This window comes from Adiantum capillus-veneris, chromosome 5, assembly GCF_014529385.1.
Source record: "Adiantum capillus-veneris isolate H3 chromosome 5, ASM1452938v2, whole genome shotgun sequence".
Lineage (NCBI taxonomy): Eukaryota > Viridiplantae > Streptophyta > Polypodiopsida > Polypodiales > Pteridaceae > Adiantum > Adiantum capillus-veneris.
Window position 1 is genome coordinate 20,004,555 of NC_140935.1, and position 27,648 is coordinate 20,032,202.

At 40.1% G+C, this 27,648-nt stretch overlaps 2 protein-coding genes across 5 annotated transcripts; both read left to right on the plus strand.

Moving 5' to 3' along the window:
* The first annotated feature begins 13,761 nt into the window (after window positions 1–13,761).
* LOC147456969 (uncharacterized) lies at window positions 13,762–17,103 on the plus strand. Of its 4 annotated transcripts, XM_086512031.1 has the most exons (4): window positions 13,762–13,828; window positions 15,592–15,598; window positions 15,736–15,813; window positions 16,968–17,103. In XM_086512031.1, the coding sequence occupies exons 1-4, from the start codon at window positions 13,762–13,764 to the stop codon at window positions 17,029–17,031; spliced, it is 216 nt and encodes a 71-aa protein (XP_086368157.1). In that variant the 3' UTR covers window positions 17,032–17,103. The 4 variants fall into 4 exon arrangements, 1 of the variants encoding a protein (XP_086368157.1); XR_015188060.1 differs by lacking the exon at window positions 13,762–13,828 and having other exon boundaries at window positions 14,959–15,598; window positions 15,741–15,813; window positions 16,968–17,031; XR_015188061.1 differs by lacking the exons at window positions 13,762–13,828; window positions 15,592–15,598 and adding an exon at window positions 14,959–15,591 and having other exon boundaries at window positions 16,968–17,012.
* LOC147456970 (uncharacterized) lies at window positions 17,082–22,501 on the plus strand. The gene is made up of 8 exons (XM_086512032.1): window positions 17,082–17,692; window positions 17,771–17,963; window positions 20,210–20,466; window positions 20,575–20,849; window positions 20,950–21,012; window positions 21,193–21,606; window positions 21,674–21,795; window positions 21,889–22,501. The coding sequence occupies exons 1-8, from the start codon at window positions 17,283–17,285 to the stop codon at window positions 21,985–21,987; spliced, it is 1,833 nt and encodes a 610-aa protein (XP_086368158.1). The 5' UTR covers window positions 17,082–17,282; the 3' UTR covers window positions 21,988–22,501.
* Window positions 22,502–27,648: the final 5,147 nt, after the last annotated feature.

The following is a 27,648-nucleotide window of genomic DNA, read 5'->3' on the forward strand; positions in this document are numbered from 1 at the left end:
CGCCGACATTCCACACCATACTATCCACAGTGCAATGGTCTGGTAGAGAAGGTAAACGGAATGATTTGCAAAATCATCACAAAGCAGGTGAACAATCACACAGGAGACTCGGATAAACATCTCATGGCAGCTCTTTGGGCCTACCAAACGACGTTCCAAACATCACTAGGTTTCACCCCTTTCCATCTAGTATTTATGGTAAGGAGGCAATTCTACCCACTGAGGTACAGATAGCCAGCTTACGAGTCTTGGCTAGCCAGATACAACGCCCAATTTTAAATCTCCGAAATCACATTCTAAATCTGGAGAGGCTCCAACTAGATAGGGAAGAAGCAATCAATCACTATGCAGTGCAGGCAGAACGACGCCGGCTTACTTTCAATCAAGGGCTTAAAGAGAAGGGCCTAGAAAAAGGTATGTTAGTGCTGAGATATGACAACAAATTTGACACCAGGAAGGACAAGAAATTTCAACCCATATGGGAAGGACCATTCATCGTCAAGAAACACTATGACAACGGCAGCTATAAGCTAATGGAAGCAGATGGGAGAATTCACAAGACTAGAGTCAATGGATGGAGACTGAAAAGGTATTTTCTTAGGTTTGATCCAGAGTTCATGCTAGACATTCCAGAAGAGGGAGAACCCTCTAACTCCACAACTAAAGATGCAGAGGAAGGGCTAGAAGCATGAATGCCTCTAGCCAGATGGAAAGGCTAATGATGGTCGGTTTTTGAAACCGTGATCGTAAGAACCACACCCTAAGGAAGGGAAGGCTTGTTACCAAAAGAAGAAAAAAAAAAAAGAAAAAAAAGAAAAGCTCTTACCATTCACCATACCCCCCCTCTAAGGTTAACCACTAGCGGGGCGCCGCCAGTTTGGCCACACATCTTTCCATTATCTCTAGGAGACGAACCCCTCTCTCTCCTACTGCCCGACCCTGCCAATATTCTCTCCCTCTCCTACTCTGCCGCTGCATCACTCGGCCCGATTGGCGCATTGGTGCCTCTGTCATTTATCCCTGCAAAGGTCCTTTGACACTTTCCTATCATTCCAAGAACAAAGAGCATGTTCAGGTGCAAGTCCATAGCCACTTTGATGACATGGCATTCAAATACTAGATCGACAGATGATGTGATGTGGGTACCTGCTAACTCTCGTGCATGGAAGCACATAGAGGAAAGTTGGCCTACATTTAAGAAAGAGCCTTGATGTATCCGCTTTGGTCTGGCAATGGACGGAGTAAACCCATTCGGATTACGGAGTTTGTCATGGAGCACGTGGCCTATTTGTCTGGTTAGCTATAATCTTCCACATGGCTCGCTATCAACAAGAAGGGCCATTTGTTGTTGTCATTGATCATCCTAGTAAAGTAAAAAGCAAAGAACATGGACGTCTATCTGGCACCACTTATAAAAGAGCTCCAAATCTTGTGGACAGGAATCGGTGTGGTTGATATGTCCCAACCAATTGGACAATGGAATGTACATGTGCAAGGCATTCTCATGTGGACCATGCACAATTGGCCAGGCTTCGGTGAATGCTCAGGTAAGTGATTTTAAAACCCTGACACACATATGATTCATGGCTATGCAAACGCTTTTATATTCTAAATTTGTGATGTTTCAGGCTTGAGTTACTCAGGCAATCATGCATGTCCAAAATGTGGTCCTCGACTTGGCTTCCGCCGCTCGGAGCATTTGAGCAAGACAGGTTACGAGGAGCAGGGTAGATTTTTGCCTGAAGGACATGAGCTACATGGACCAAACATATGCAAACATGACATGGATACATTGAAAGTGAGCAATTGGAAAAACATGTGGCTGGAGAGGGGAGATTGGATGCCACCTGGAATGAAAAGACTTTCTATTTTCCATGAACTCCCGTACTGGAGTGACCTTCTAATTAATCATTTTCTCAACCCAATGCACATCTTCAAAAATGTGGGGGAGATCATATGGAAAACCATCACTGGAAAGAGGGAGAACAAGGCCCAAAGAGATGACTTACAGGCTGTGGGTCAAATGCCAGAGATGTGGCCTCGACTTAAACCCAATGAAAATTTTGCTATACCAAAAGGTCCATGGGTTTTGAGTCATGCAGAAGAGCAACAAGTGAAGAAGACTATATCTTCATTCAAGACTCCCACACAGTGCATGCAATATTTGAAAATGTATTTTATGAGAGATGACAATCTCATTGGTTTTAAGTCCCACGATTGGCACAAATCTTTATAGTTCATCTACAAAATCAGTGAGTTGGTACGCTGTATCAATTCAAAAGAGATAAGAGTAGACAACATCGATGCAGTACGCTTAAATGCTATTGAAGCAGTGTGCATGGTGGAGAAGTACTTTCCAACAAACATTCTTACCATCCAAATGCATGTACTTGTGCATGTGGTCAATGAATTTGCAGTTGCTGGGGTGGTCCATAGCAGGTGGATGTTCTTCTTGGAGAGATTTATGAAGACTTTAAAGGGGTTTGCTCATCAAAGGGCTCGACTCGAGGGTAGCATGGCCGAAGGATGGCTTGTACAAGAGTCTCTTGTCCTCGTCAGTGAATTTTTGGTCTCAATTGATCTAGAGATGCCCCGAATGTGGACTAGAGGTCGATGTCAAGGTGACAGGGGATGAGGCGCATGGACAAGGCATCATTAGGAAGATGGACATCACAATGCAAGAAAAGGTTATGAGATTTTGCCTTCTCAACTCATACATCATGCAAAAGTGTCTAGAGAGGTACAAAGGGGAAAAGCAACAACGCTTGACAAATCGCCTTCAATTCAAGTGCAACCGTGCCACTAGAAACCTTCCTTTTCCAGATCATCTTCAAAAACTTCTTGAATTTCCAAAATTGGGCGGTAGTTAGATGCGACACTCTCAAAGGCAAAGAGGAATGGAGTGTTGATTATTGAAGAGGAAGAGGAGATGTCAAGTGGTTGAGATTGGCATGTATATGTCACAACTTCATGTCCAAAGCTCCAATGAAGATTAGTTTGCTTTAATAACTTTTAGTCTGTTTCAATTTTGTGGTTGCAGTATCACAAATATGGAGCTTTGTGGTCGCATGGAAAACACTTCAGAGCGCAATGGATTGATGAACAAAGGGTCACTTTCAACAGTGGTGTTAGGGCAAGCTTCATCCAAGAAAGTAGGAGTAGTGCCAGGGATGAGAATACAGAGACTAGCCAGCTTGAATACTTTGGCTACATCCAAGACATCTTGAAGATTAGCTTTAGAAAGTTTGATATGTTTACCTTTGATGTGAAGTGGTTCAAACTTATTACCAACGGCCCTAATGCAACTGTGCGTAAAGACAAGAGTGAATTGATTCAAGTGAACTATAGGTGGGTGTGGATAGATGTGCGGGATACATTTGTACTTTTGCAGCATTGTGAACAAGTCGTGTTCATACATGATCCACTATGGACAAAAAGTGATGAGAATGATCTGTCTAAACCCTGCTGGCTCTATGTCGTTCAAGTTGCTCCACATAGCAAGCAAGTGTGTGAAGGATTGGACGTTGAGGTCAAAGAGGTGATTCATGAACAAAGCGCAGGACCGACTCCAACTTTAAGTTTAGATTTTGAGGTGGATGTCAACAGTGAGCAATTGTCTGAACCTAGAGATGAGGTTTCAAACATTGGCGACTGATGCAGAGAGGGACAAAGAAGTAGAGTTCGATGACGAAGATGTAGAAGTACAGATTGAGATAGACATGTTTGGTGCATCAGATCTCATAGAGGATGAGAGATTAACTAATGTTTTTTGCTAGGAACTCTTTTGTAAAACTCTTTTTATTAGTCTACAATACAATTTAGATGTTGGTATTTGTGTAGCAGTTTTGTTGATTTGTTATTTGTATTGATTAAGCATTTCTTTTGTAAACTAACGTATTTTGTGGGTGTTGTTTGTGTATGATTAGCCATGGCCGATGACAATGAGCCATACTCTCCTAGTTTTAGTTTTCTTGTCACTCCAATCAGCATGTCACCCGAGAAGATGGGCTTGTTTTTATCTCAATTCACACCAGAGCAGATTGTGATGGCATAGCACCATTGGGTAGCAGGTCCGTCTAGACCTACTACGGACGACCCTACGCCCGGGACTAGTGTGGTCCCTACATCGAGCAGCCCCACACCTCAGTCTAGTGTGCCCCCTACACCTAGGACTCGTCTGTCCCCTACACCGATGGGTAGTTCAAGAGGTGGTGGTTACTGTGGTAGTGATTCTACCGATGCGTCCACACCACCAAGAGAGAGTCCACCACTCTCTTCAGTAGATAGTTCACAAATCGGCACACCACGTACACCTTGGGGATCACATGAGCATGATCCTAGCAAGGTGTACAAGAGCAGGGATGGGATTGTTGTGGCAGATAGGGTTAAAAAGCCCATGAGACCAGAGGATTCAACACCTCTGTACCATTTAGTTTTGTCACTGTGTGAAGGAGGTTTGGGATAACCTTGATATTGAAAGAAAGAATTACATCATTGAGGCCATTCAGAGAGAGTACAGGCCAGAAGAGGGGTACGATCCAGTCTCGAACAACTAGATTTTGAGCGTGGCAAAGTCCACAATGTCACATCATCGGTCAAAGGTGAGAGACAGGTACAATGACGGCAGTCCCAAGCCGGCATGATTGGATGCAGAGGAGTGGGTGGGGATTGCACAAGAGACACAAGACAATCCTTAGAGATTTCAACAGCAGAGAGATACAGCCAGAGCACGTTTGGAGTCTGTTGGAGCGTCACATCTTGAGAGTGGAGGCTACGATATGCTTTGACATGAGTTTGTAAGTATTATACGTATGCTGTAAATTATTGATAATATATATGCTATTTGAAGATTTATCTAATGATTCAACCATAATTTTGCAGGAAGTTGCCGTGAACTGCGTTACGCCGAGAGAAGAAGTAAGGGTACAAGCATGGACTTGTGGCCCTTTTGACCCAGCTGCAGTAGGAGGGAGAGGATGTTGATTGGGAGGCATTACCATGAGGGTATTCTCACTCAGTGATTGTTTGCATATGTATAGCTTTGTAGTGCTTATGTTTATGGTTTATGCTTATGTTTATGGTATGGAACAGATGTTATGGTTAAGGTTTGACAGTCAACTTAAGATTATGGTTTTGCTATGATGGTATGGAAATCATGGTTATGGTTATGGTTATGGTTATGGTTATGGTTATGGTTGTGAAATGATGTTATGTCAATCATGTGATGGTTATGGTTTTGATATGATGGTATAGAAATCATGTGATGGTTATGGTTATGGTTATGGTTATGGTTATGGTTGTGCAATGATGGTATGATTGTTATGGTTATGGTATGACAAACAAATTATGGTAATAGTTATGATATGGCAAACACGTTATGTTAATGGTTTTACAATTTATGACTCATGGTTTAATTATGGTTATAAAATTTTTATGCCGTTATGTCATGATCAAGCTTTTGATTTTGTGGTTATGTTATTCTTACAATTTTGCTAATCTGTAAACACCCACTCTTTAGCGTCAAACTTGTAGGTGAAGTGAGGTTGCTTGTGCACTCTTCCTTTGGGTAGAGAGGGTTGTTTTTTTTTGCTGCATGTAGTTCCCATCCCTCTCTGGCCAAAAAAAGATTTGTAGGAGAGACCAAAAGGAGAGATGGTTACATCTCAATAGGGGTCCAAAAGGAGATGGTCTATCAAAGAGAAATATGCAATAAGCGCTTCTATACTTACCTTAGCAGGGGACCAAGAGGAGAGATGTTTATATCTCAATAGGGGTCCAAAAGGAGATAGCTTATCAAAGAGCAATGTGCATCTAATGGAGCTTGAAAGACCTTAGGGCTAGCTTCATTAAAGACCTCCAATGGTTAGTGTAAAAAGTCCTTTGACCTTAGGCAAGCTAGGACTGAGCTTGAGGTGGGAACCCAACCTAAACCTACCTTTGACCTTAGGCAAGCTAGGACTGAGCTTGAGGTCGGAACCCGACCTAAACTTGCCTTTGACCTTAGGCAAGCTAAGACTGAGCTTGAGGTGGGAAATCCACCTAAGGTGCTTGTCATGCTAGATGACTAAGGTGCTTGAGTTACTTGTCATGCTAGATGACTAAGGTACTTGAGTTACTTGTCATACTTAATGAGGAAGGTGCTTGAGAAGCTTCCTATGCATGGGGGGTAAGGTGCTTGAGTCAAAAAGAGACCCTAAAAACTTAATGAGGAAGCTGCTTGAGAAGCTTCCTATGCATGGGGGGTAAGGTTCTTGAGTCAAAAAGAGACCCTACAAACTTAATGAGGAAGTTTATTGAGAAGCTTCCTATGCATGGGGGTAAGGTGCTTGAGTCAAAAAGAGACCCTGCAAACTTAATGAGGAAGTTGTTTGAGAAGCTTCCTATGCATGAAAGTCCCAAAGTTAGGGGAGTCTTTGACCTAACCTTCCACTCACCCAAAGGGAACCCATTTTCTAAAAGGGCACATGGGACACATGTCAAACTCTCCCTATGCTTAACCACATGGTATGCTTGAATGCTATTGGTTGGGCTAAAGAGGGGTCCAATGAGCTTCTAGTTCCATCCAACAAATATCTAGATATTTTCAAGCTCTCTCTCTCTAAGTGGTAAGGAGGACACTTGTCCAAAGACTACCCATGTACTTGAATGCATACTACATGTGCTTGGATAGGGGGGAGAGGGGTCCAATGAGATTGAAACATGTGTAAAAGCTACAACTCACACCAAGCAAGAAAGGGGGGTGCTGGGGGGATATACACCACACACACACACTCATTTTGTGGATTCATTCTTACTTGGTGAAAGTTGAGGAACTCCACCTCCTTCTCCAAGCTTGTGAGAAGTGAGAGCCTACACCAACACTCTTGGCTATGGAATGCAAATCCAACAAAGATCCATGCTTCACTACTTAAGCTTGCCATCTTCTCCATCTTCATTACTATGCTATTATGTATGCTAGCAAGAAGAGTAATGATAAGTGAGGAACTATTTTTTTCTTCTATGAATTGTTTCTTCTTCCTCTTCCCTATCCTCATTCCCCGTGATCTCTCTCCACCTTCGAAGGTGTTTGAGGCCTTGGGATTGAGGCTTGGGATAGTCAATGCTTTGTACAAAGTTTATGTTATGCTTGTGATGCATGAAGCTTTCCATCTTCATTGCATCACCTAGGTCACAAGGAACACAAAGGTTGTATTGTACCAAGTCTCTCTTGGTGGGAGAAACTATAATACAAATGCCTATTGGAGGGGGGACCAACTTCGTATGAATCCGGTCCTCAAATATTGTCATGTTCCTGTAAAATCTCTCTCTTGCAAAAGTATTGTTCATGCCAAGTTAACCAAGTACCATGTTTATGTTGGTACCATCAATTAAGTTCACCCGCTATGCTCACAAAGTAATCTCACAAAAGTGCTTCACCTAATTTTCTATTTTCGCTACTCTCAAAGTTCATAGGCCATTTCCATTACATTGGTATCAGAGCATTTGGTTTCTCTTTTCTTGCTTAAGAAGAGAGATCCTTAAGTAGCCTATTATTGGTTGATTTTGTTTATATTAGGGTAAGTGGGACTGGGATCTATTATCAGTTTTGTTGAGCCCACTATGTGGGATATGGTGCACACCTCGGGAGCTTTGGACTTAATAATGGAGTCTTTTTTTACTTGCCTACGGCTTTACCATTATTGAGCCATAAGAAGTCCGAAAGGAGCTATCCCTCAGCAACTTTGCTATGTTAGACTGACTCCACTACTCTCTATAATTAACCAATTCAAGCCGTGGGTGTAGATACTTAAGTGCCTATTTTCAAAGGCTAAGAGGAGTAGCAACTAAGGTTTTGAGTTGCCAAAGCATACACTAAGTAAACACATAAGTTTAATTAACATGGCTGACAATAACCAAGAGAGTAGAATGAACATTGATAATTTTGATTTTGCACATGAAGGTGCTAATGATGATTCCCCCATGTTTGTTAATTACCTTGTTACTAGGTTTCAACAAGCTATGGGCAACCCCGCTTTGCAAGCCGAAGTTACTCGACAACTTCGTGCTTATGGGATTTCCTTTCCTCTCCAAGAGGAAAGAGAGCTTAGGAGGCCTCTTGATGAGACCTTCAAAAGAAGACTCTCTTCCATACGAGAGGAGGAATCCAAAGATCAAGAAAATAATGAATCCCTAAATTCCTCCGAAGATGTGGCTCCACAAAGATGGTGGTCTAAACGATTGCCAACTCCTCCCAAGAGGAAACGGTTAACCCATAGTCCTTCTCCTCGTCACTCCAAAAGGGAAGAGAGGAAACAAAGGAAGAAAAGGGCAAGAAAGAGGTCATCCTCTCCTTCTTCTTCACCTTCCTCCTCTACCGATGAAAGCTATGGCTATTCTCTTTGAGAATACAAGAGGGGAGGACATCATAAATCTTACCCTGCATGGCAAAGGTCACAAAAGCTAAAGAAGTTCAAAGAGGGAGAAAAGAGTATCTCTTTTCTCACCTATGATGGCACCTTTGGTGCTACCGACAAAGTATTAGCCTTCATCCAACAATTCAATGTGGCCTTTGGAGACAAGGACTTCACGGAGTCCTCCAAGCTATGCACTTCCAAAAATTGGCTCATCAATGGTGAGCTAGCCTTCGTGGCAACAATGAAGCCCCAAAGACATGGAAAACTCTACGAGTTTCCATCATGAAGCAATTCCTTGCAAGTGATGCAAAGGACAAAGTGCTTACCAAATGGTGAAGTTTAAAGATTCTCTCTTATGAGTCTATCCACAAATATGTGGACATGTTTTGGGATTTACATCTCAAAACTACTATCGTTCAAAAGATAGACTTTGTCGAGAAAAAGCAACAATTTTGTGTGTGATTACTCAAAGAGATGGCCGAGTATGTCAACTCTCAACGGCCTAGTTCTATCACCGAAGTAATCCACCACACCGTGGTTGCTTCGCCCATCAATTTCCAACAAGGTGCTAGAAGGAATGTCAAGCCCATGGAAAATAAAGACAAAAGTGATTTCAAGAGGAAAACCCCGGGGCAGTCACTTATCAAAAGACCCCTATATCACGTGCGTTCAAGAGGTAATTAATAATACCCCAATATACATACTATACTTACACTGTGAGCCTATTTAAAAAAACCCCACCCCCCTCTGTATGTATACATTTTGGTCTTTTAATAATCCTCTCCGGTTAACTCACGTGATATCATACACATTCTAAAAAGTGACCGCCCCGGGAGGAAAACCAATGCCCAAAATTCTTACCAAGGCTATTCCAACAACAACAACAATCGGTCCAAGGAGAAGGGAATTTACAAAGGTAAATATAAACTCTCTCCTAAAGAGCTAGGATCTTTTTGTAAGGACCACAAATGTTTTAAGTGTGGGGAGCAAGGCCATGGTTATCATCCTTGCCCCATGAGAATTGCCCGCAATGAGACTCCTAGAGCCTCTATGTTTGAAGCTCCAAAAGAGGATGCTCATTGCCAAGGATTTGTCCTTTCCTATGCTTAAGGAAAGATGCAAGAGCACGATGCCTTTATTTTGTTTGACCCTAGTTCAATTCACAACTTCATATGCACGGAGTTGACCACTAAGCTAGGCATACAAGCCCACAAGATAGGAGATGCATTGAAATCCAATGGAGCTATCAAGGGACAAGACGTCTCAGTTGCTTCTTTCATTGGAAAATTAAGGCTTCATGTCCAAAGCTATGTGGACAAAAAGGATTTATTCATCTTCCTCGTTATCATTGGGGCACCATGGTTTAACCTCATGGCTTCCAACATGAAGTTCCATGAAAGGAGAATCTACTTCACCTACAGGGAAGAGATCATATACATAGATGCTAATGAGTCGGGGAACACCATATCCTTGCAATAAATGGAATCAAGAGGAATTAGATTTGTCTAATTTCCTAAATGGATCCCAAGATGTTTTCATTGATGACATCCCTAGTGAGATACCTCTAAAATGCGGGATGATGATCATGCAATTGAGCTCCTACAAAGAAGCTCACTGCCTAACAAGGCTCCTTATTGAGTTTCACAAGATCAACAAGAGGAGATCATGAGGCAAGTGCATGAATTGGTGGAAAAAGGGATGGTGAGGTCTAGCTCCTCTCCATTTTGTTCACCATTGCTTTAGTGCAAAAGAAAGATGACACATATCCCATCTGTGTCGACTATAGTGCACTAGATAATATTACTATCAAAAATATATTCCCCGTGCCCCGCGGGTAGAAGATCTATTTGATAATTTACAAGTTTTGGCCTGACAAATGCTCAAGACAGGGGGCTATCGTTTAAGGAGCATTGCATGAGCGAGAGAAATCGAGGGATGGCACAAATCAAAGTGAAATTGAAATATATATGGATTTTGTCCTTGGAACACCTTAGATGAGAGAGCCACTTCTCACTACTAAGTAAGTCTAGATGCAATAATTTTTATAAGCAAAATCTTGCTATCTCAATGTTTTTCCTATTCGTCCTGTATACTTTTTTGGGGGGAGATAAAGAGACGTGCACGTATACACAACATTGTAGTCTCGCTGATATAAAAAGGCAAGCACCCTCAAAACATTCCAATGCTAACTTTAAGGATCGATCTAGTCCTGCAAATGATCCTTCAAATGTGGTGATTGTTATAAACAAAAGCTTGTTACTTCAGTGCCTTTTGTTTTCACTCTATCTAATCTTTTTTTTTGGGGCGGGGGGGGGGGGGGGGTGAGAGAGAGAGAGAGAGAGAGAGAGAGAGAGAGAGAGAGATTTACCCATGTACACAACATTGTAGTCTCGTTGATATAAAAATTCAAGGATCTGCAAAAGATTCCAATGCTAAGTATAAGACTCTAGTCCGCCAAATAAACTTACAAATCGATCGTCCTCAAAAAACTAAGTAGATAGACATGTCAAAAGCACTACACGATGATAAATACAAAAAGAGAAAATCTCAAGGAGCTATAATGCGTCTTCCATGCAAGGCTTGAAATAGCTCTATGTTTGATAGTGCAGCCTGATGCATAAATTGATGAACGCTTGCATCTAAACCAAGATTTCTCAAAAGAATGTAGTAGATGTGCTTGCAAGGTATGCAAACGCAAGACTTTGCATCACGTTTGACGAAGTCCTCAGAGGTGCATCGTGGAAACTGGCTGATAGTAACAGAGTATGAGATTCCTTGCACCTTAGACCCCTCTGTCTCCAAGAAGAAAACATGCACTTCATTTGGGAGTATTATGCTCTCTCAAAGGACAACTGCCTGCATTGTGTTTGCCAATTTTATCTTCTCCTTGAAATCTTTAGTGAGTTTGCTTTTCCATTTCACCATTCAACCATCCCTCTTTTGTGGTCTTGCTGCACTTGGGGGAGGTTGGATACGAGATCTTTGCTCAATTGAACCACCTTGTGAGTTATCACCTAGCACAAAACCTGCCCTTCGAAGGGAAGATGCCTCTTCAATAGAAAGAGATGTCCCTAAGGTGATGGGCCAGACTCCAGGTGAAGGATGGGAGGAGAAACAATAGATCCATGTACATTCCAAGAATGTTGTACGTTGGAATTGCAAAACCATATAAATTGTTCATGTGTACCACCTGGAAATTTTGTTCTACCCTTGAACCAAGGTGCTGGAACACCAGACAATGTAGCTCGTCCTTGCACATTAATCTCAAGTCCACATCTCTCACCTACAATCACAACAAATTAGTTTATACTCATCATTTAAAACCTTGAAAGCCTTTGCCTTACCTGTCTTTGGAATCAACCCAAAGCAACTCACTTTGGATTTGGAAGATGTTCTCCATATAGCCCAATTGAAATCTGCCACTTCACACTCATTGTTCAAGAGATTTGAATCCTAGCCATTGAGGAATGGACCTAGTGGTTGTAAAGGTACCATACTCAGGTCTATGGCTATCTGTTTCATGAATTGGAGTTGAAGCATCAAGATTCCTTTTCTGACGCACACTAGTGTTCTTTGTAGGCCGCCTCATGTACTAAGAGGAGGCCAAACCTGCTTCATCCATTGCAAATGCAGTCAAATCGATCACTTTCTTCTCCAAGGCTCGACTTCCATGGCCTCCCATTAATCTATATGCTATTTGTTTCAAGTTTGGACCAGTTCCCTGATATCTTCCTTCCATAAATAACTTGTACTTTGCACTTTGTTGCACAACTAATCATAGGTCTACTGCAGTGGCCTCACATTAGGAAAGAAATGGACTCATTTTTGGGCCTTTCAACTCTAGTGAGAGAATGCTCTTTAGACAATAGGAAGAAGGCTAATGTTACGTTGAAAAAACATTTTTTCTCATTTTGAAAATGTCCATGAAAACCATTTTGGTGAAATTGTCACTATCATCATAAAAGTAAGGCGCTCGATAATGACATCTGGCACAAGCGCCGAACGCCTTTTTATGACCCGTTGTTGCTATCCTATAAAGTGAAGTACTTGTACTTGTGCATCTCGCACAAGTATCAATCACCTTTTCATGAAGTACTTGCAATTTAAGTTCAAACAGATTGTACTTGATAGTGATTGATAGGTACTATTTAAGACTATGAAGGAGTCCGAACCAAGCGAATAGAGGCGCTTGAGGGGTCTCTGGGACCTCTATTCGCTTGGTTTTGACCTTATGTGGCCCTAGGATTAAGATATAGCACTTTTTAAGCCCACGGATGCATCCGGAACGTCCAAAAACCATATGATAGATCTTTAAAACGCTGAAATCTGACGTCTCTAGCTCAAGATATAGCATTTTTAAGCCTAGGGCCTCATGAGGTCAGTACCAAGCGAATAGAGGCCCTTGAGGGGTCTCAAGGGCCTCTATTCGCTTGGTACTGACCTCATGAGGCCCTAGGCTTAAAAATGCTATATCTTGAGCTAGAGACGTCAGATTTCAGCGTTTTAAAGAGCTATCATATGGTTTTTGGACGTTGCGGTTGCATCCGTGGCATTATTTTTGTATTTTGAAAACAACTCTTATGTGTTTTCTCTCATTGCACATCACATCACTCATTAAGATTCACAAACATGGAATTTTCTATACACTTAAGTTGGGCTCTCGAAAAGCATTTTGTACGAGCATGCATTTAAGTGATTGAGCAAACTTTTACGTATGTACTATGAGAAATAGAATTCCAAAAAAAAACTTTGGCATTTTTCATAATTACCTCTCTCTATGCTGAGTTGGCGTTTCTTACAGGGCCCAAAATTGAATCCAAGTTTCTCCTAATGTATAAAGAAACATACTTCTTTGCTCCATGTGCCACCCTCAAGCTTGGATTCAGATAGATTGGTTGAGGAACAAACCCTAGATCACCATGCTGAGTGAGAAACTGATCAGCCCAATGTGATGCTCGTGCATCTCACCATGCCAGCCATAGCTGCAAACTTTGTAGTTGTCCCTCAATCACATGATTGTGTGTCCAATAGGCTTGTATGGATTCCTGGAATCGTTCCCTTTCTATCTCAGTAGAGGTTGTTTGCCACTCTCTACACAAATACTTGTGTAAGTATTTGTGGTTGACTATCATCATCAAGTTGATGGGGAAATAGAACACTTTGTATGAATGGATAAAGACATCTTTGTTTTAGTCTTATAATTGCATCCAAGCCACAATCCCCTTGAACAAAATCCTTTCTTGTAGCTTGAATTGACCTTCTCACTTGTGCTTTTTGAGAAAGGGGGGTTACTTGCTCCAATACTTCATGCAAGTTAGTCTCTGTGAGAGTTTTGCTAGACTCATTCTGATTCTTCACAAATAGATCCATGATGATGTCTCTTGCAACTGACACTTCAATCTGTTTGCAAGAGGTAGAAGGATCAATGCTTGCCCGTAAGGACACTTTCTCTTTTATAGCCTCCTCCATCTTTTGAGATGATCTCTTACCAACAGGATGATGATGAAATCCCATGTGGATGACACATCTGGTAGTGTTTTTTTCTCATGGAATGCAGTAGTATATGAATGCTTCACAAGTTTTTATGCATTCAGGTGCTCACCACAATGTTTACAAACAAGATGTTTAGTTATTGAGTTTAGTGGCCCAACAGGTGGTGCCATTTGAAGCTTACCTTTCCATTGAGTCTCATTCACAACTCCATACCTGTCTACAAAAGCACAATCAATATTGTAGCAGCGCAAGTACCCACAACACTTGCTAAGTCTCACCATTCCTCTAAATGCATCAATAGAGCAAGTCTTGTATGTTTTCCAAACATGTCCATCAAGTCTTTGTTCCATTCCCCTCATGGTAGAACCATCTTTGCATGGTGGTAGCTCAAATATGCAATAGCCATTATAGTCAGTTGGAAGCTCTTCAATTTTATGAGTAGCTTCTGCTGAGGAGAATGCAACATGAAGGGAACTCAAAAGGGGTAATTTCTCTAGGCTTGTAAGGATACTGACCTCCATCTCTTCTTTAGGAGCTTCCAAGATTCATATTTTATAATAACCACCATTGTGGTCTTGGAGGCGGAACCCATCAGTTCCATCGTCACGTAGAACCAATGGTTGAGACACAACCAAGTCATTAGAGGATGTCAACTCTGAAAGAACCACTTGTTGATCATTCAATTGAAAATATTCTCTTAAAGCAGTCAAGGAAACCTCACAAAACTTAGTGTCATATCAAATGGGAAGAATTCTCTCATTGAAGCTGATGACAATGGAAGAAGGCATTGCGCAGAAAGACGAGAAGAAAAGAAAAAGACATTGTTAAGTCTGCTTTAAATACTTGCATATTTATAGTTTATGAAAACTTTAATGAAAGTTAAGTGATATGAATCTTCCTTCTTCACGGCGTATCTTGAGCCAGATTTTTTAGTTGTCAAAATAGTGGGACATCATTATTTATTGAAGAGCCAAATTCATGACACGGACAATTTAGCATTGAAGTGTGACACCTCAACACGGACACCTCTAGACTTGTGTTTCCAAACGCAACTAGTCTAGGTCAGGTGAGGCTCCGAAGCGAAAGTTCTCTGCGCATGCCTTGATGCGCTAACCAAGAGAGTGAGAGAGAGAGAGACTGCGTTGATGCCCTGATGCGCTAACTTGATGAGAGAGAAAGAAAGAAAGAAAGAGAGAGAGAGAGAGAGAGAGAGAGAGAGAGAGAGAGAGAGAGAATGCGCTCATGCATGTAGTTGCTAAAAATGCTGCATACAATTGCTCTTCTGCCATGCAGTTGCTAAATGTGCTGATTTACACTGCTGAAAACGCTATTGAATGCACTACTGAATGTTGATACCCTTGCTGAATGCTGCTCTTTTGCTGATACCCGTGCTGAATTCCCTATTTAAAGCGTTGTTGAATGTGTTGCTGATACTCTACTGAAAACGCTGCAGAAAACGAGGTTTAAGCTGACGAACAAAGTGTGAATGTATATTTGTATGTGAAAGTAACAGAGGATTTGAATGTATATTTGTGAATGTAGATGTGTTTGCTGAATTCCAACAAAGGTGTTTGATGAAAATGCTATGTATGTGCAAGTAACAGAGGACTTGAATATGTATTTGCGAATGTAGATGTCCTGCTGAATGCTCTGATGAAAGATTCCCATTTTGGATTCAATTGGATTGACAAGGATTGACAAAAAGGTGTAAGGTCAGAAAGCTCTATAATGTTTTTAGCACGGAGAGAGAGAGAGAGAGAGAGAGAGAGAGAGAGAGAGAGAAGTTAAATGAAAATAGGCATCAACTAATCATGCAAGAGAAGTTAAATGAAAATAATCATGTTTTCAGAGCAGCTTTGGAGCGTCTTTCAAGAAATTTCAAAGCAACTTTGGAGCGTTTTGCAGCAATTTCAGCTCCATCAAACAAGTAAGCCGCTGATTTTTATTTTTTGATTTGACAATGTGAATGCTGGGTATGGCTATATATGTGTTATTTTAGTGGTTTTCCTAGTTTATTTGGTTTATTTTGCTACTTATTAACTCAAAATTATACTTCAAATTACCCAAGAATAGGATAGCAAAAGTATATTGATCTTTTGTTAAGCAAGTTTCTTTGTCTAGTTTGGGAATGATGGATGCACTCACATGTAGATTTAACTCTATGCACACTTGTCCCAAGCACACTAATTCATCTTTGTTCACCAGGCTATTTTCCACAGCGTTTCCAAATGCTTCAGAAAACACCCCAGTGAGGAGGGGGCTTGGCTTGGCTGTAGGTCACCAAGCTATTTTCCACAGTGTTTCCAAACGCTTCTTAAAGCACCTCGGTGAGGAGGGGGGCTGGCTGTAGGTCACCAAGCTATTTTCCACAGTGTTTCCAAATGCTTCAAAAAACACCTCGGTGAGGAGGGGGTTTGGTTGTAGGTCACCAAGCTATTTTCCACAGCATTTCCAAATGCTTCAGAAAACACCTTGGTGAGGAGGGGGCCTGGCTGTAGGTCACCAAGCAATTTTCCATAGCGTTTCCAAACACTTCAAAAAACACCCCGGTGAGGAGGGGGTGAGGAGAAGACCTGGCTGTAGGTCACCAAGCTATTTTCCACAGTGTTTTCAAATGCTTTAGAAAGTACCCCGGTGAGGAGGGGGCCTGGCTGCAAGTTTCCAAATGTCTAAGTCGACAGCAAGGAGAAATACTTGTTCCTACTTTGTTGTTTATTCACTTATTTTTTGGAGTGAACGCTCATCTATTGCTTTAGTTGTGATATGAAAGTGCGTTATTTACCTCAATTTTAACAAATAATTAACTTTGCATGGGATTTGAATGGGCGATGATCATAAATGTCAATACTTCACCCTTATGTTTTTTATAGCATTTCCAAACGCTGTGAGAAACATAGCGGTGAGGATGCAATCTTCACCGCTATGTTTTTGACAGCGTTTCAAAAAGCTGTCTAAAACACAACGGTGAGTAAGTAGTCCTCATCATTATGGTTATGATAGGGTTTCCAAAAGCTGTCAATAGTGTATCATGAATGTATATGTTTCAAAAAAGTGATCTTATTTTATGTCTTTGAATAGCAGAGATCAATGGGTAGAAGTGGTAAGCATAAAACCACTAAGCCTTCAACATCCGAATAGATCTTAACAAAAATGTTAAGAAGAGGCAAGCCACTACAAGTGAAGTGATAGAGGTGAGAGCGGTCGAATTAATCCCTCTTCATCTTTGGAGAAAGAATTACCCGAGAGGAGACTCTTGAAACCATAGAAGATGATGATGATGATGGAAACAATGTACTTGTATCAAGTGATATTCAGTTAGCTACTGGTGGTGATGTTATTGACCGTTGCAGGGTATTGGCGGCAGAAAAATGCCCTCGTATATCCCTTTGTAGGTTTATGCCTTATGCCAAAGTGAGGGGCCTTCGAAAAGATGTCATATCACTGAAAACTGCATTCTCAAGTGAAAATGATATGCCGGAGAAAGGAACATTTATAGTCTCTACTCACCTTTGTAATGGAGAAGAAACCTTTGTCACAGATGATGTACGGTCTTTGTGGGATCCAATGTGGCTTGAGGTGGATATAGAGTTTGAGAAGGAAGTCTCATCTAAAAAAGAACTCAAGTTTATGTCAAAGAAAATGTTCTATGTATGGGAAGGGAATCATCGAACAAAATCTTGGATGGAGGTCATAGCCGAACTCTTTAAGGAGGACAAAGGAAGGCATGTGAGGGTGATGTGCACTCTCATAGATCCCAAAAAGGTTCCTGAGATAGCACTTCTTGCTTGTCTACAACAAATGAATGTGTAAGTATCTCTTTTTTGAATGCTCTTTTGAGTTGATTAAAAATATGTTTTCTTAATTTCTCTTCGATTTTTCTTTAGGTTGAATGAGCATGCAGTAATCAAACCATTGCTTAGGGATGTGCTTATAAACACTAGCAATATTTGTGAGAGTGATACAAAGCAATATATTGATTCTCTAAAGGCAAGTGAGATAGAACTAGTGACAAGTGGGAGAAACAAGGAGTCTTGGTTTCCATTTTCAAGAGGATACTTGGCAAGGCTTGTGTATCAGGTATTTTGTAACATTTAATGGCCTAAAAACTTATGTGTAGCGGAAATTAGCATGAACATAGTGGGCATTTCATTAGAATAGATTCCTAATGAGAAATTACAAGAGTGCTTGGGTGGAGAGAGCAACAAAAAGCATAACACCTAATTAGATAGCATGAACAATACTTTCAAAAGAAAGAGAAATTAAGCTATTGACAACAGTTGAGGATCGGATTTGCATGGAGCCGGTCCCCCCTCCAAAAGGCTTTGTATTATGGTTTCTCCCATCAAGATAGACATTGTACAATATAATTCTTTGTGTTCCTTCAAGACTAGCTAGTGCAATGAAGATGAAAGCTTCATGCACTAAGCAAAACACTTAGCAAACACAACATCAATTATCCCCGGTCGCAGACCCAAGACCTCACACACCTTCGAAGATGGTGAGAGCTAGCAGGGTATGAGAGTAGATTGAGAGGAAAAAGGAGTATCTTACAAGAAAGATGTACATCTCCTCACATAATCACTCATATTAGCATAGCTTAGCTTTGTAATTAGCTTGGTAGAGGAGATGAGCATGTATTGAAGCTTGGCTCTTGGTTGGATTTGCATCCACATGCCAAGAGTGTGTCGATGTAGGCTTCTACCTCACAAGCTTGGAGTAGGTGATGAGCTCTCCATTAAAGCTTGGGAAGAGATAGTCTTCTTTACTTCACACATAGACTGTGTGTGAGTGTGTGTGATAATGCCTTGCAAAAATCAGCCCCCTCTCTCTCTTGGGCGAGCCCTCTTGCTATTTGCTCTCCCTCTACCCTCATTGGGCCTTCCCATATCAAGCCAATGATTATTAAGCAGCATAAGTGATAGCCTTCTGACATGTGTCCCCCTTTCCCCTTTTGTGAGAGCTTTAGGTAATTTAATAATTCAACTAAACTCTTATTGGACCCCTTTGCCTCCTGGCCAATAGGAATCAGGCAAGCCATTGGGCTGCTGAATGCTCATTGGACCCCTTGGGAGACTGTCCAATAGTCATCTAGGAGACTTAATTCTAATTGGTTCTTTTATTAACTGTTTTAAATTAATTAAACTAAATTTACTCTAGCCTAATTCTCATTGGTCCACCTTCAAGGCCATCCAATACGAATTGGGTACACCTTGTGGGCATCTGGCCTAGGGAGCTGACATGTGTCCCTCATTCCCTTTGTGTAAAGGGAGCTTGTGTGTGTGTGTGTGTGTGTGTGTGTGTGTGTGTGGCTTTCTCTTTCATCCTCTACAAGCTAGGCTCGCCCCCTCCGATGTAGGGATGTGTAAAGACTTTAGGGACACACGCAAAGCATCGAATTCCCTTAAAGTTGACCTTTGGACACAACCTTTGAATTTTGGAACCTTAGCATTTTGGAAGTCCTAATGGGCTAAACCTTAGGGTCTTTTTACCCCATTGTTGCACATGGCTCTTTTGCAGATGGCCCCCCCTTTGGATCCCTATTTTCCCTCCTTTGGATCCCTAATGTGGCCGGTCTGCTAGCTTAACCAATATTCTAGCTTTTTCTCCCCTGGCACATCCCCATATTAAATGATCAGTTTAACATGAGAAAATCATTTAGGAGAATTAGATATTGATTATTATGACATATTTTATATCGTTTTCTTCTGTAAATAATGAAGCATACAATAATTGATCTTCACAAATTTGTTCTTTTTCTAAAGGTTGAACATAACAAGGATGTAGCATCAGCTATGGAAACAATTGAGAGGACTATGCCAGAAGCACAAAGGCTAGATGAACTAAGAAAAGAGAATTCAAAGATTTAGAAGCGAATTTTAGATAGGATTGGCAAGGTTTGTCAACTTTTATCATTAGATTGGTAAGATTTGCTTTTGCTTGTTATTAGTTACATGGTAATAGAATACATGGCACAGGTTTTGCTTTGTTTGCATCCCAAATTGGATGAGCAATGGAAGAAAACTTTGTTTGATCTTTAATTTGAGGGTAAAGATTCTTATATCACATTGGAGAAGCTTAGAATGCTTGTAATAGCAGAGATACAAGTTGAAAAGAGAGTGAGATTTCTAAATCTACTAGAGGCTCCTAGAATCACAAGGGAGCAATATCTGATACCTACAAGAGAAGCTGATTTTAAAGGGTAATTGCATTTCATAATTTTAGTAGATTGGTGATCGTGTAAGAGTACTTTATTTTGTTCTTAAGCTTTACACAATTCAATGTTCTTTTTTACAGTTGGTTGAGGAGAAATATTTTTGGATAAGGTTGAAAGCATGGCATCATCTTTGTTAGAGTCTTTGCTTGAGAGTGTGGAGGAACCACTAGTAATGCCTAATGATCCTACATCGCAAAAGTATTTGGAAAGAGTGAAGTTGGAAGCTCGCAAGCATATGTTTCAGGTTTCAGGAAGTAGGGAAGCAAAGGGAGATATCAAGTCTATCAAAGGTAGTGCTCTCCATGGAGACCCAAAGGAGAGCAAGTCTATGGATCTTGAAAAGGCAGGTCAAAAAATTGTTTTTAGGTAATTTTGTCAAAATATCATTATTGTATTTTTGGAGTTTGTGCAAATCTTATTTTCTTCTGGAGTGATGTACACTTCTCTTAGGTACTTCAAATACCTTGTGTCTAGAAAGTTGCTTCTTGAAATACCCTCCGCTTGCAAAGCTTGGTGTAAATTGGGCAATTCTTCTCTTTGTATGTATCCCATCACCATGCATGGCTTGAGTGAATGGGAAGTAGAAAATTGTCCTTGGTGGATAGATTTTCCTCCTGGCTGTCGTTTGGAGGAAGAAATGAAGCTGTATAATTTACATGCCACTAAGAAAGTCATGGGTTTGACTCATGAAGTGCAAAACGAGTCTACAAAAAGAGGACCTAAGCGCGATACAAATAGCTCTTCAATAGGTTTGTTTTTAATTGATATCTAGCAAACATATGTATTTATGGTGATGTGCTATTGGTTTTCGTTATTAATTTTATTGATTTTCTTTACGTATTCATGTAGAGAACAATGAGAAAGGCAAGGATGTAGAGAGTTTACAAAAGATTCAAGAGGAGGATACATGTGGTAAGTTGTGTTGAAATTCTTTTGTTTGTTAGTATTTTTGTTCACATAAGGTAATATCATAATATGTGAAATCTTGATATGGATAATTTGCAAGACACAAGTCTTGTTAAAGAGGTGGTTACATAAATAGGTGTTGCTTACACATACACATCATTGTGTTGTAATTTGAATAATTTGCAGGTGACATAAGCATTGCAAAAGAGGTGGTGACATACATTCGTTGTGGACCTTCCAAAATAGAGCCTCATAAGGTGGCAGTTGTTTCTTTGATTTTTGGATGTTGTGTCGGTGTCTACATCGAGATGGGTAGAGACTTTGAGAAAGGACAAAGAAATGAATCTTATGGAAAGTTGCATGAGTTTTTTTGTTTGCATGCCGGTATGAATCATGATTACCATCATGAAGAAAGAACTGTCAAGTGGGCTGCAGAACTTGTCTTTATAGACTTTCCTATAGGCATGGTGGGGATAAATGTTGGAGAGGATCTTCCTAGTTGGGATGTGTTGCGGAAGGAGCATGTTCTCTATGGGATCTCTATCGCAGCTGCTAGTCTTGACAATATTGGATGGCTTGTTATGATCAGCCCATTGCAAGGTACTCACTTTGCATAAGCTCTTTTTAATGTGTGTATGTTTTATTCTTATGTTTGGTGTGTTTGTAGGTCCATGTCTTTCTTGGATAGAGAAGCATGCATATTGTCAAGGTCTAATGGTTGCAAGGAGAGTGGTGATTGGAAGCAAGATTCCTTATGGAGGCTACATACAAATGGAGAACATCCACAATGTGAGTGTTTGTAGTAGCTTTGTGAGTGAAAAGCTCAAATTAGTATGTTGAATGGCTATGGATCAATATGTTCTACTTGAATTTGTATTGTAGGTGCGTTGCAGCATTCTCTTGTTTGTCCATAGAGTGGGCTTCTCTCCATCTTTGTTTATTGAGAATAGAAAAGATCTATTCAAAGCTCACTCATTGTGAAATGAAGAAGATTTTTGGGCTCATTATATGCCAGAGAGTAAGAAGACCCAACATCTGCACTCTTCTTGCTTGATTCATGGTGCCGTTCAAAAGAGCATGGGCTTTATGGGATGCATAATTTTCACTTGTTGTGCTCCAAGTGGATTGGTGATCGAGGTGGGGTGTGGCACAGCTCCAGTGTCACATGCTGAAATGATTTTAGGATATACATGCTTTGCCTTTGACAATGATGAAACTATCATTAAAGATGTGGTGGAGCCTGCTATGTTAACTAGAGAGAAGAGGCCAAGTGGATCAAAAGCTATAGAGCAACGAGGAGGGGGACAAGAGTTTGTAGTCAAGACAGTTAGAAATCCTTTAATGGAGGATGACTAGTAAGTTTTTCTCTTTGAACATCAGTAGCCTATAATAACATCTCTATGAACTATGACTTGCATGAGATGGCCCTTAGATTTAAGCTTTTTGTGCTCTCTTGATTTTCATGTCAAGTGATTATGATGTCTAGTTTTGATGATCTACTATCACTTTGTCTAAAAGAACTATGTATGTTATCACTAATCTTTGAATAACTTTTTTTTTTGGGAGTACACTTTTAGTATGCTTCCTTGTTATGCAGAATTGGAGGCTCAAGCAATGGTGGATCATGAGTCATGTGATAATGATTTTGAGGTCGTCCGAAGAAATAAACAAAAGAAATGTGATTTTATAGATGACAAGTGTGAGGAGGGTGACTGATCATTTGTTGTTTGGTAGTTTTATATAAAGTTTCCTAACATTAACTTGACACATGATTTTGATAAATTTTTAGTGGATTTTACTTCTTTTTTTTTGTTAGGAAACTTTGTAGTATTTTATCCTTATCATTTGGTTTAAATAAGTGGAAGTGAGTTGTTGTTACTTTTCATGACATAAACAAGTAATTCACTTATGACTTTAAGTTCTTTTGTGAGCAAAATATACTAGTGAGCTAAGGTCAAAAAGCTTTTCACATGTAAATGCTTGTGTGAGGTTTAGATTAGGGGGATCTTCAAATCTCGCTAGTCAAAAACATTCTATGGAATAAATCTCCAAAGATGGTATTATTGCTAATAAAAACATAAGTGCTTGGTATTTGTTCCTTAGTTTGGATGCTTTATTGGGTTTCCTTTTTCTCTAGTAGAGAATTTTGGTCTGGCTACTTAATTAGGTTTCTTTTTTATCATTTTTTAAAAAGAGGTATTATAAGAGTTCATGCAAGGTGCTTTATGCTTGTTCTTTGGACCAAACATGGAGAGATGCGTTGTTATTTTTCATAATATTCTCATGCAATTATGGCTTCAAGTCCTTTGTCAACAAAATACTTACTAAGCTAAATATAGTAGGAAATTTTTGTTTGGTTACAAGCACTTGTGGAGCATGAGTCATGCTCCACTAGTGCGATAATGATTTTAAGGTCATCCGAAGAAATAAATGAAAGAAATGTGATTTATAGATGACGAGTGTGAGGAGGGTGAATGATCACTCATTGTTTGGTAGTCTTGTATAAAGGTAAAGAAGATTTAACTTGACATGTTTTTGGTAATTTTGTAGTGGATTTTACTTTGGTTTTTATATTAGGCAACTTTGTAGTATTTCATGCTTATCATTTGATTTAAACAAGGTGAGTTCTTGTTACTTTTCATGCCATGGACAAGTAATTCACTTATGACTTTAAGTTCTTACTAGTTCTAAGCAGAGGTTGCCTTAAGTGAAATATCATGTTCTTTGCTCGTATTCCATTGCTCACTTCAAGTCTCTCGCTCACTTTTTGTCACTCGATAAGTGGAAGCACCCCTCTAGACGCATTCAAACTCATGATGGGCAAAAATCTTCAAGCCATTCAAATTCTCTTGAGGAGTACAAGCGACACCTCTAGGTAATCTTTCAAGTTGTGAGAGAGAATAAGTTTTTCATTAAACAAAAGAAAAGTGAATTTTTCATATGAAAGACTCAATATTAGGTCACATTATCTCTAACGATGGCACCCGTATGGATCCAACAAAGTTTTAGATAATAAAAAGATGGCGTAATCCAAGGAATCTAAAAGAGGTACAAAGCTCATAGGTATGTGTGCATACTATAGATGCTTCATAGAAAAAAATTCATTAATAGCAGGCCCATTACATGACTTAACAAAAAAGAACGTTAGGTATTCATGGACTGCAAAAGTGCAAGAAGCTTGTGAAGAAGCTTAAGGAGAATCTTATCCCTCAACGTGTGCTCACTACTAGATCTCTCAAAGCCATTTGAGGTCCAATGTGATGCTTGTGGTAATTGACTTGGAACTATTTTGCTTCAAGAAGGGCATGCCATAGCATATAAGAGTCAAAGACTCAACTTCGATAAGTGAGTATTGGGCAAATACGAAAAAGAGCTACTAGCTATTCTATATGCCCTAAACACGTGGAAACACTATCTCTTGGGGACTCCATTCATCCTACAAATGGATCACAAAGCCTCAAGAACTTCATGAAGCAAACCAAGCTCTCCGACAAACAAATGAGGTGGGTAAATTTTCTTTTGCAATTTAAATTTCATATTGCTCACATTGTTGGCAAGCACAATCAAGTGATCAATGCGCTTTCACAATGACCAAGGGTGAATGTGGTGTCTATAGCAATACAACAATCTATCTTTTATAATAGATGAGTATGCTACGGACCAAGACTTTAGGTAGTAATTACGGCCTTTGCATTAGGAAAAAAAAAGAACCATTCACCTTGAAGGATGGTTATCTTCCAAACAGCAATAGGCTATGTGTTAATCACCCATTCGATAAGAAAGTCATGTATGAATCCCATATTTCTCCTTATGCGGGGCAAAGAGGGATTCCATAGTCTACTCTTCGAGGAGTAGAAATGCATTTCTGCTGGTCTACCATGAAAAGTAAACATACAAGGGTATGTTTCAAAATGCGTGGTATACCAAAAGTTAAAATTTGATTGAGGGAAGCAACTTGGATTGTTTCAGTCAACAGGCCTAACAAGAAAACACACTCTATGCCTATCAAAAAGACTATTAAGGCACATCAAATGGCAACCCTCTTCAGATCTCAAATTTTCAAGCATCATGGCTTTCCAACACCCATAGTGTCGGACAAAGATCCTAGAATGTTCAGTAATTTCTAGAAGGGTCTCTTTGAGAATCTAGGAAGTAGATTAAATTTCTCTTTAGGCCTATCATCCACAAACGGATGACCAAAGTGAAATAATTAATCTAACAATTCTTGATATACTAAAAGGCTATCTCATGGAAGTAGATCAATGTTCTCAATGATAGAAGTACCTACCTCTTATAGAGTATGCATACAATGATATTGTACATACTTCTATGGGGAAAGTACTGTTTGAGGTTAAAGAAGGAAGATACAAAAGTCCCTTACTACTTAAAGTACATGGGAAGATCTTCGCTGCTGATGAATATAGTGGAGACCTACAAGAATCTTTTCCAAAGATTAAAGGGGTTATATCCATCTCACAGGAAAGGCAAAAAGGGTTGCTGCTAATAAGCACAAAAGAGCCTTAGCCTTTAAGGAAAATGATTGTGTCTTGCTAAAGTTCCTCAAGGCTCATATGAGGCATACTACGGGCAAGAGTCCTACGGACCACCAAGAGTATGATGCTAAAAAAAAAAAGATACTATGTTCCTTATAATTATTAAGCCAGTCAATGAGATGGCTTATCAATTGAAGTTGCCCAACCATTGGCTCATGCACAATATTTTCCATGAGAACCTACATAAGCCTTACAAAGGAGCTCCATCAAAATAAGCAATAGTTGCAAACCCTCCAAAAATTGAAGATCAAGAAGAAGTACTTCAATCTAAGTCCATTCTATGACATGAAGACAAGGTATTAAGAAACGGTAAGATTATCTGACGATATCTTATTCAGTTAAAGAATTATCCTTTTAAAAATGCTAAATGGATGCAAGGAACCTAGCTTAAGGATAATATGAACCTTGTCAATGCTTACAATGCTGCACTAGAGTAAGCATATGAAAATGCATTTTAAATGAGAAATGTTTTGTCTTATAAGACTAGTTCTCTTTTTATTCTGCATAAATTTAAAAGTATGCATGCTTAGAATCATGTTTGTGGTGACGACGTCCCCCAAACACCAAGTAGAACTTGTCACTCTACTTTGAAAGTATGATATGGACTAAAGAGCATACATTCTTGCGGCAGCTACATCTCCCAAGCACCAAATGGACTGGTCATTCATCTTGGAATGATGTCGTAGGGTAAAAAGGGATCCTCTACTCGCTAAGAAACATGGACTAATGACTAGGCTTTATCTTCTCTACCTCATAGTCGAGGACGACTATGATTTCAAGAGAGAGGTAATGTCATAAAATATAATATCTAACTTTACCAAATGATTTTCTCATATTAAACTGATCATTTAATGTGGGAGAATAAATGGGAACAAGAGTTAGAATAGACACACGTGCTTCTAGACTTATCTCAACACGGGACAAAAAGGAGAGATGGTTACATCTCAATAGGGGTCCAAAACGAGATGGTCTATCAAAGAGCAATGTGTAATAAGCACTTCTAGACTTACTTCAGCAGGGGACCAAGAGGAGAGATGTTTACACCTCAATGGGGGTCCAAAAGGAGGTAGTCTATCAAAGAGTAATGCGCATCTAATGGAGCTTAAACGACCTTAAGGTTAGCTTCATTAAAGACCTCCAATGTTTAGTGTTAAAAGTCCTTTGACATTAGGCTTGAGGTGGGAACCCAACCTAAAATTACCTTTGACCTTAGGCAAGCTAGGGTTGAGCTTGAGGTGGGAACCCAACCTAAACTTGCCTTTGACCTTAAGCAAGCAGAGCTTGAGGTGGGAACTCCACCTAAGGTGCTTGTCATCCTAGATGACTAAGGTACTTGAGGTACTTGTCATACTTAATGAGGAAGGTGCTTGAGAAGCTTCCTATGCATGGGCGGTAAGGTGCTTGAGTCACAAAGAGACCCTACAAACTTAATGAGTAAGTTGCTTGAGAAGCTTCCTATGCATGGGATGTAAGGTGCTTGAGTCAAAAAGAGACCCTACAAACGTAATGAAGAAGTTTCTTGAGAAGCTTCCTATGCATGGGGGGTAAGGTGCTTGAGTCAAAAAGAGACCCTACAAACTTATTGAGGAAGTTGCTTGAGAAGCTTCCTATGCATGGGGGGTAAGGTGCGTGAGTCAAAAAGAGACCCTACAAACTTAATGAGGAAGTTGCTTGAGAAGCTTCCTATCCATGAAAGTCCCAAAGTTAGGGGAATCTTTGACCTAACCTTCCACTCACCCAAAAGGCACCAATTTTTTAAAAGGGCACATGGGACATGTGTCAAACTATTCCTATGCTTAACCACATGGTGTGCTTGAATGCTATTGGTTGGACTAAAGCGGGGTCCAGTGAGCTTCTAGTTCCATCCAACAAATATCTAGATATTTTCAAGCTCTCTCTCTCTAAGTGGTAAGGAGGACACTTGTCCAAAGACTACCCATGTACTTGAACGCATGCTGCATGTGATTGGCTAGGGGGGAGAGGGGTCCCATGAGCTTCAAACATGTGTAAATGCTACAACTCACCCCAAGCAAGCAAGGGGCGTGATAGGGGGATATACACCACACTCACACACTCATTTGTGGATTCA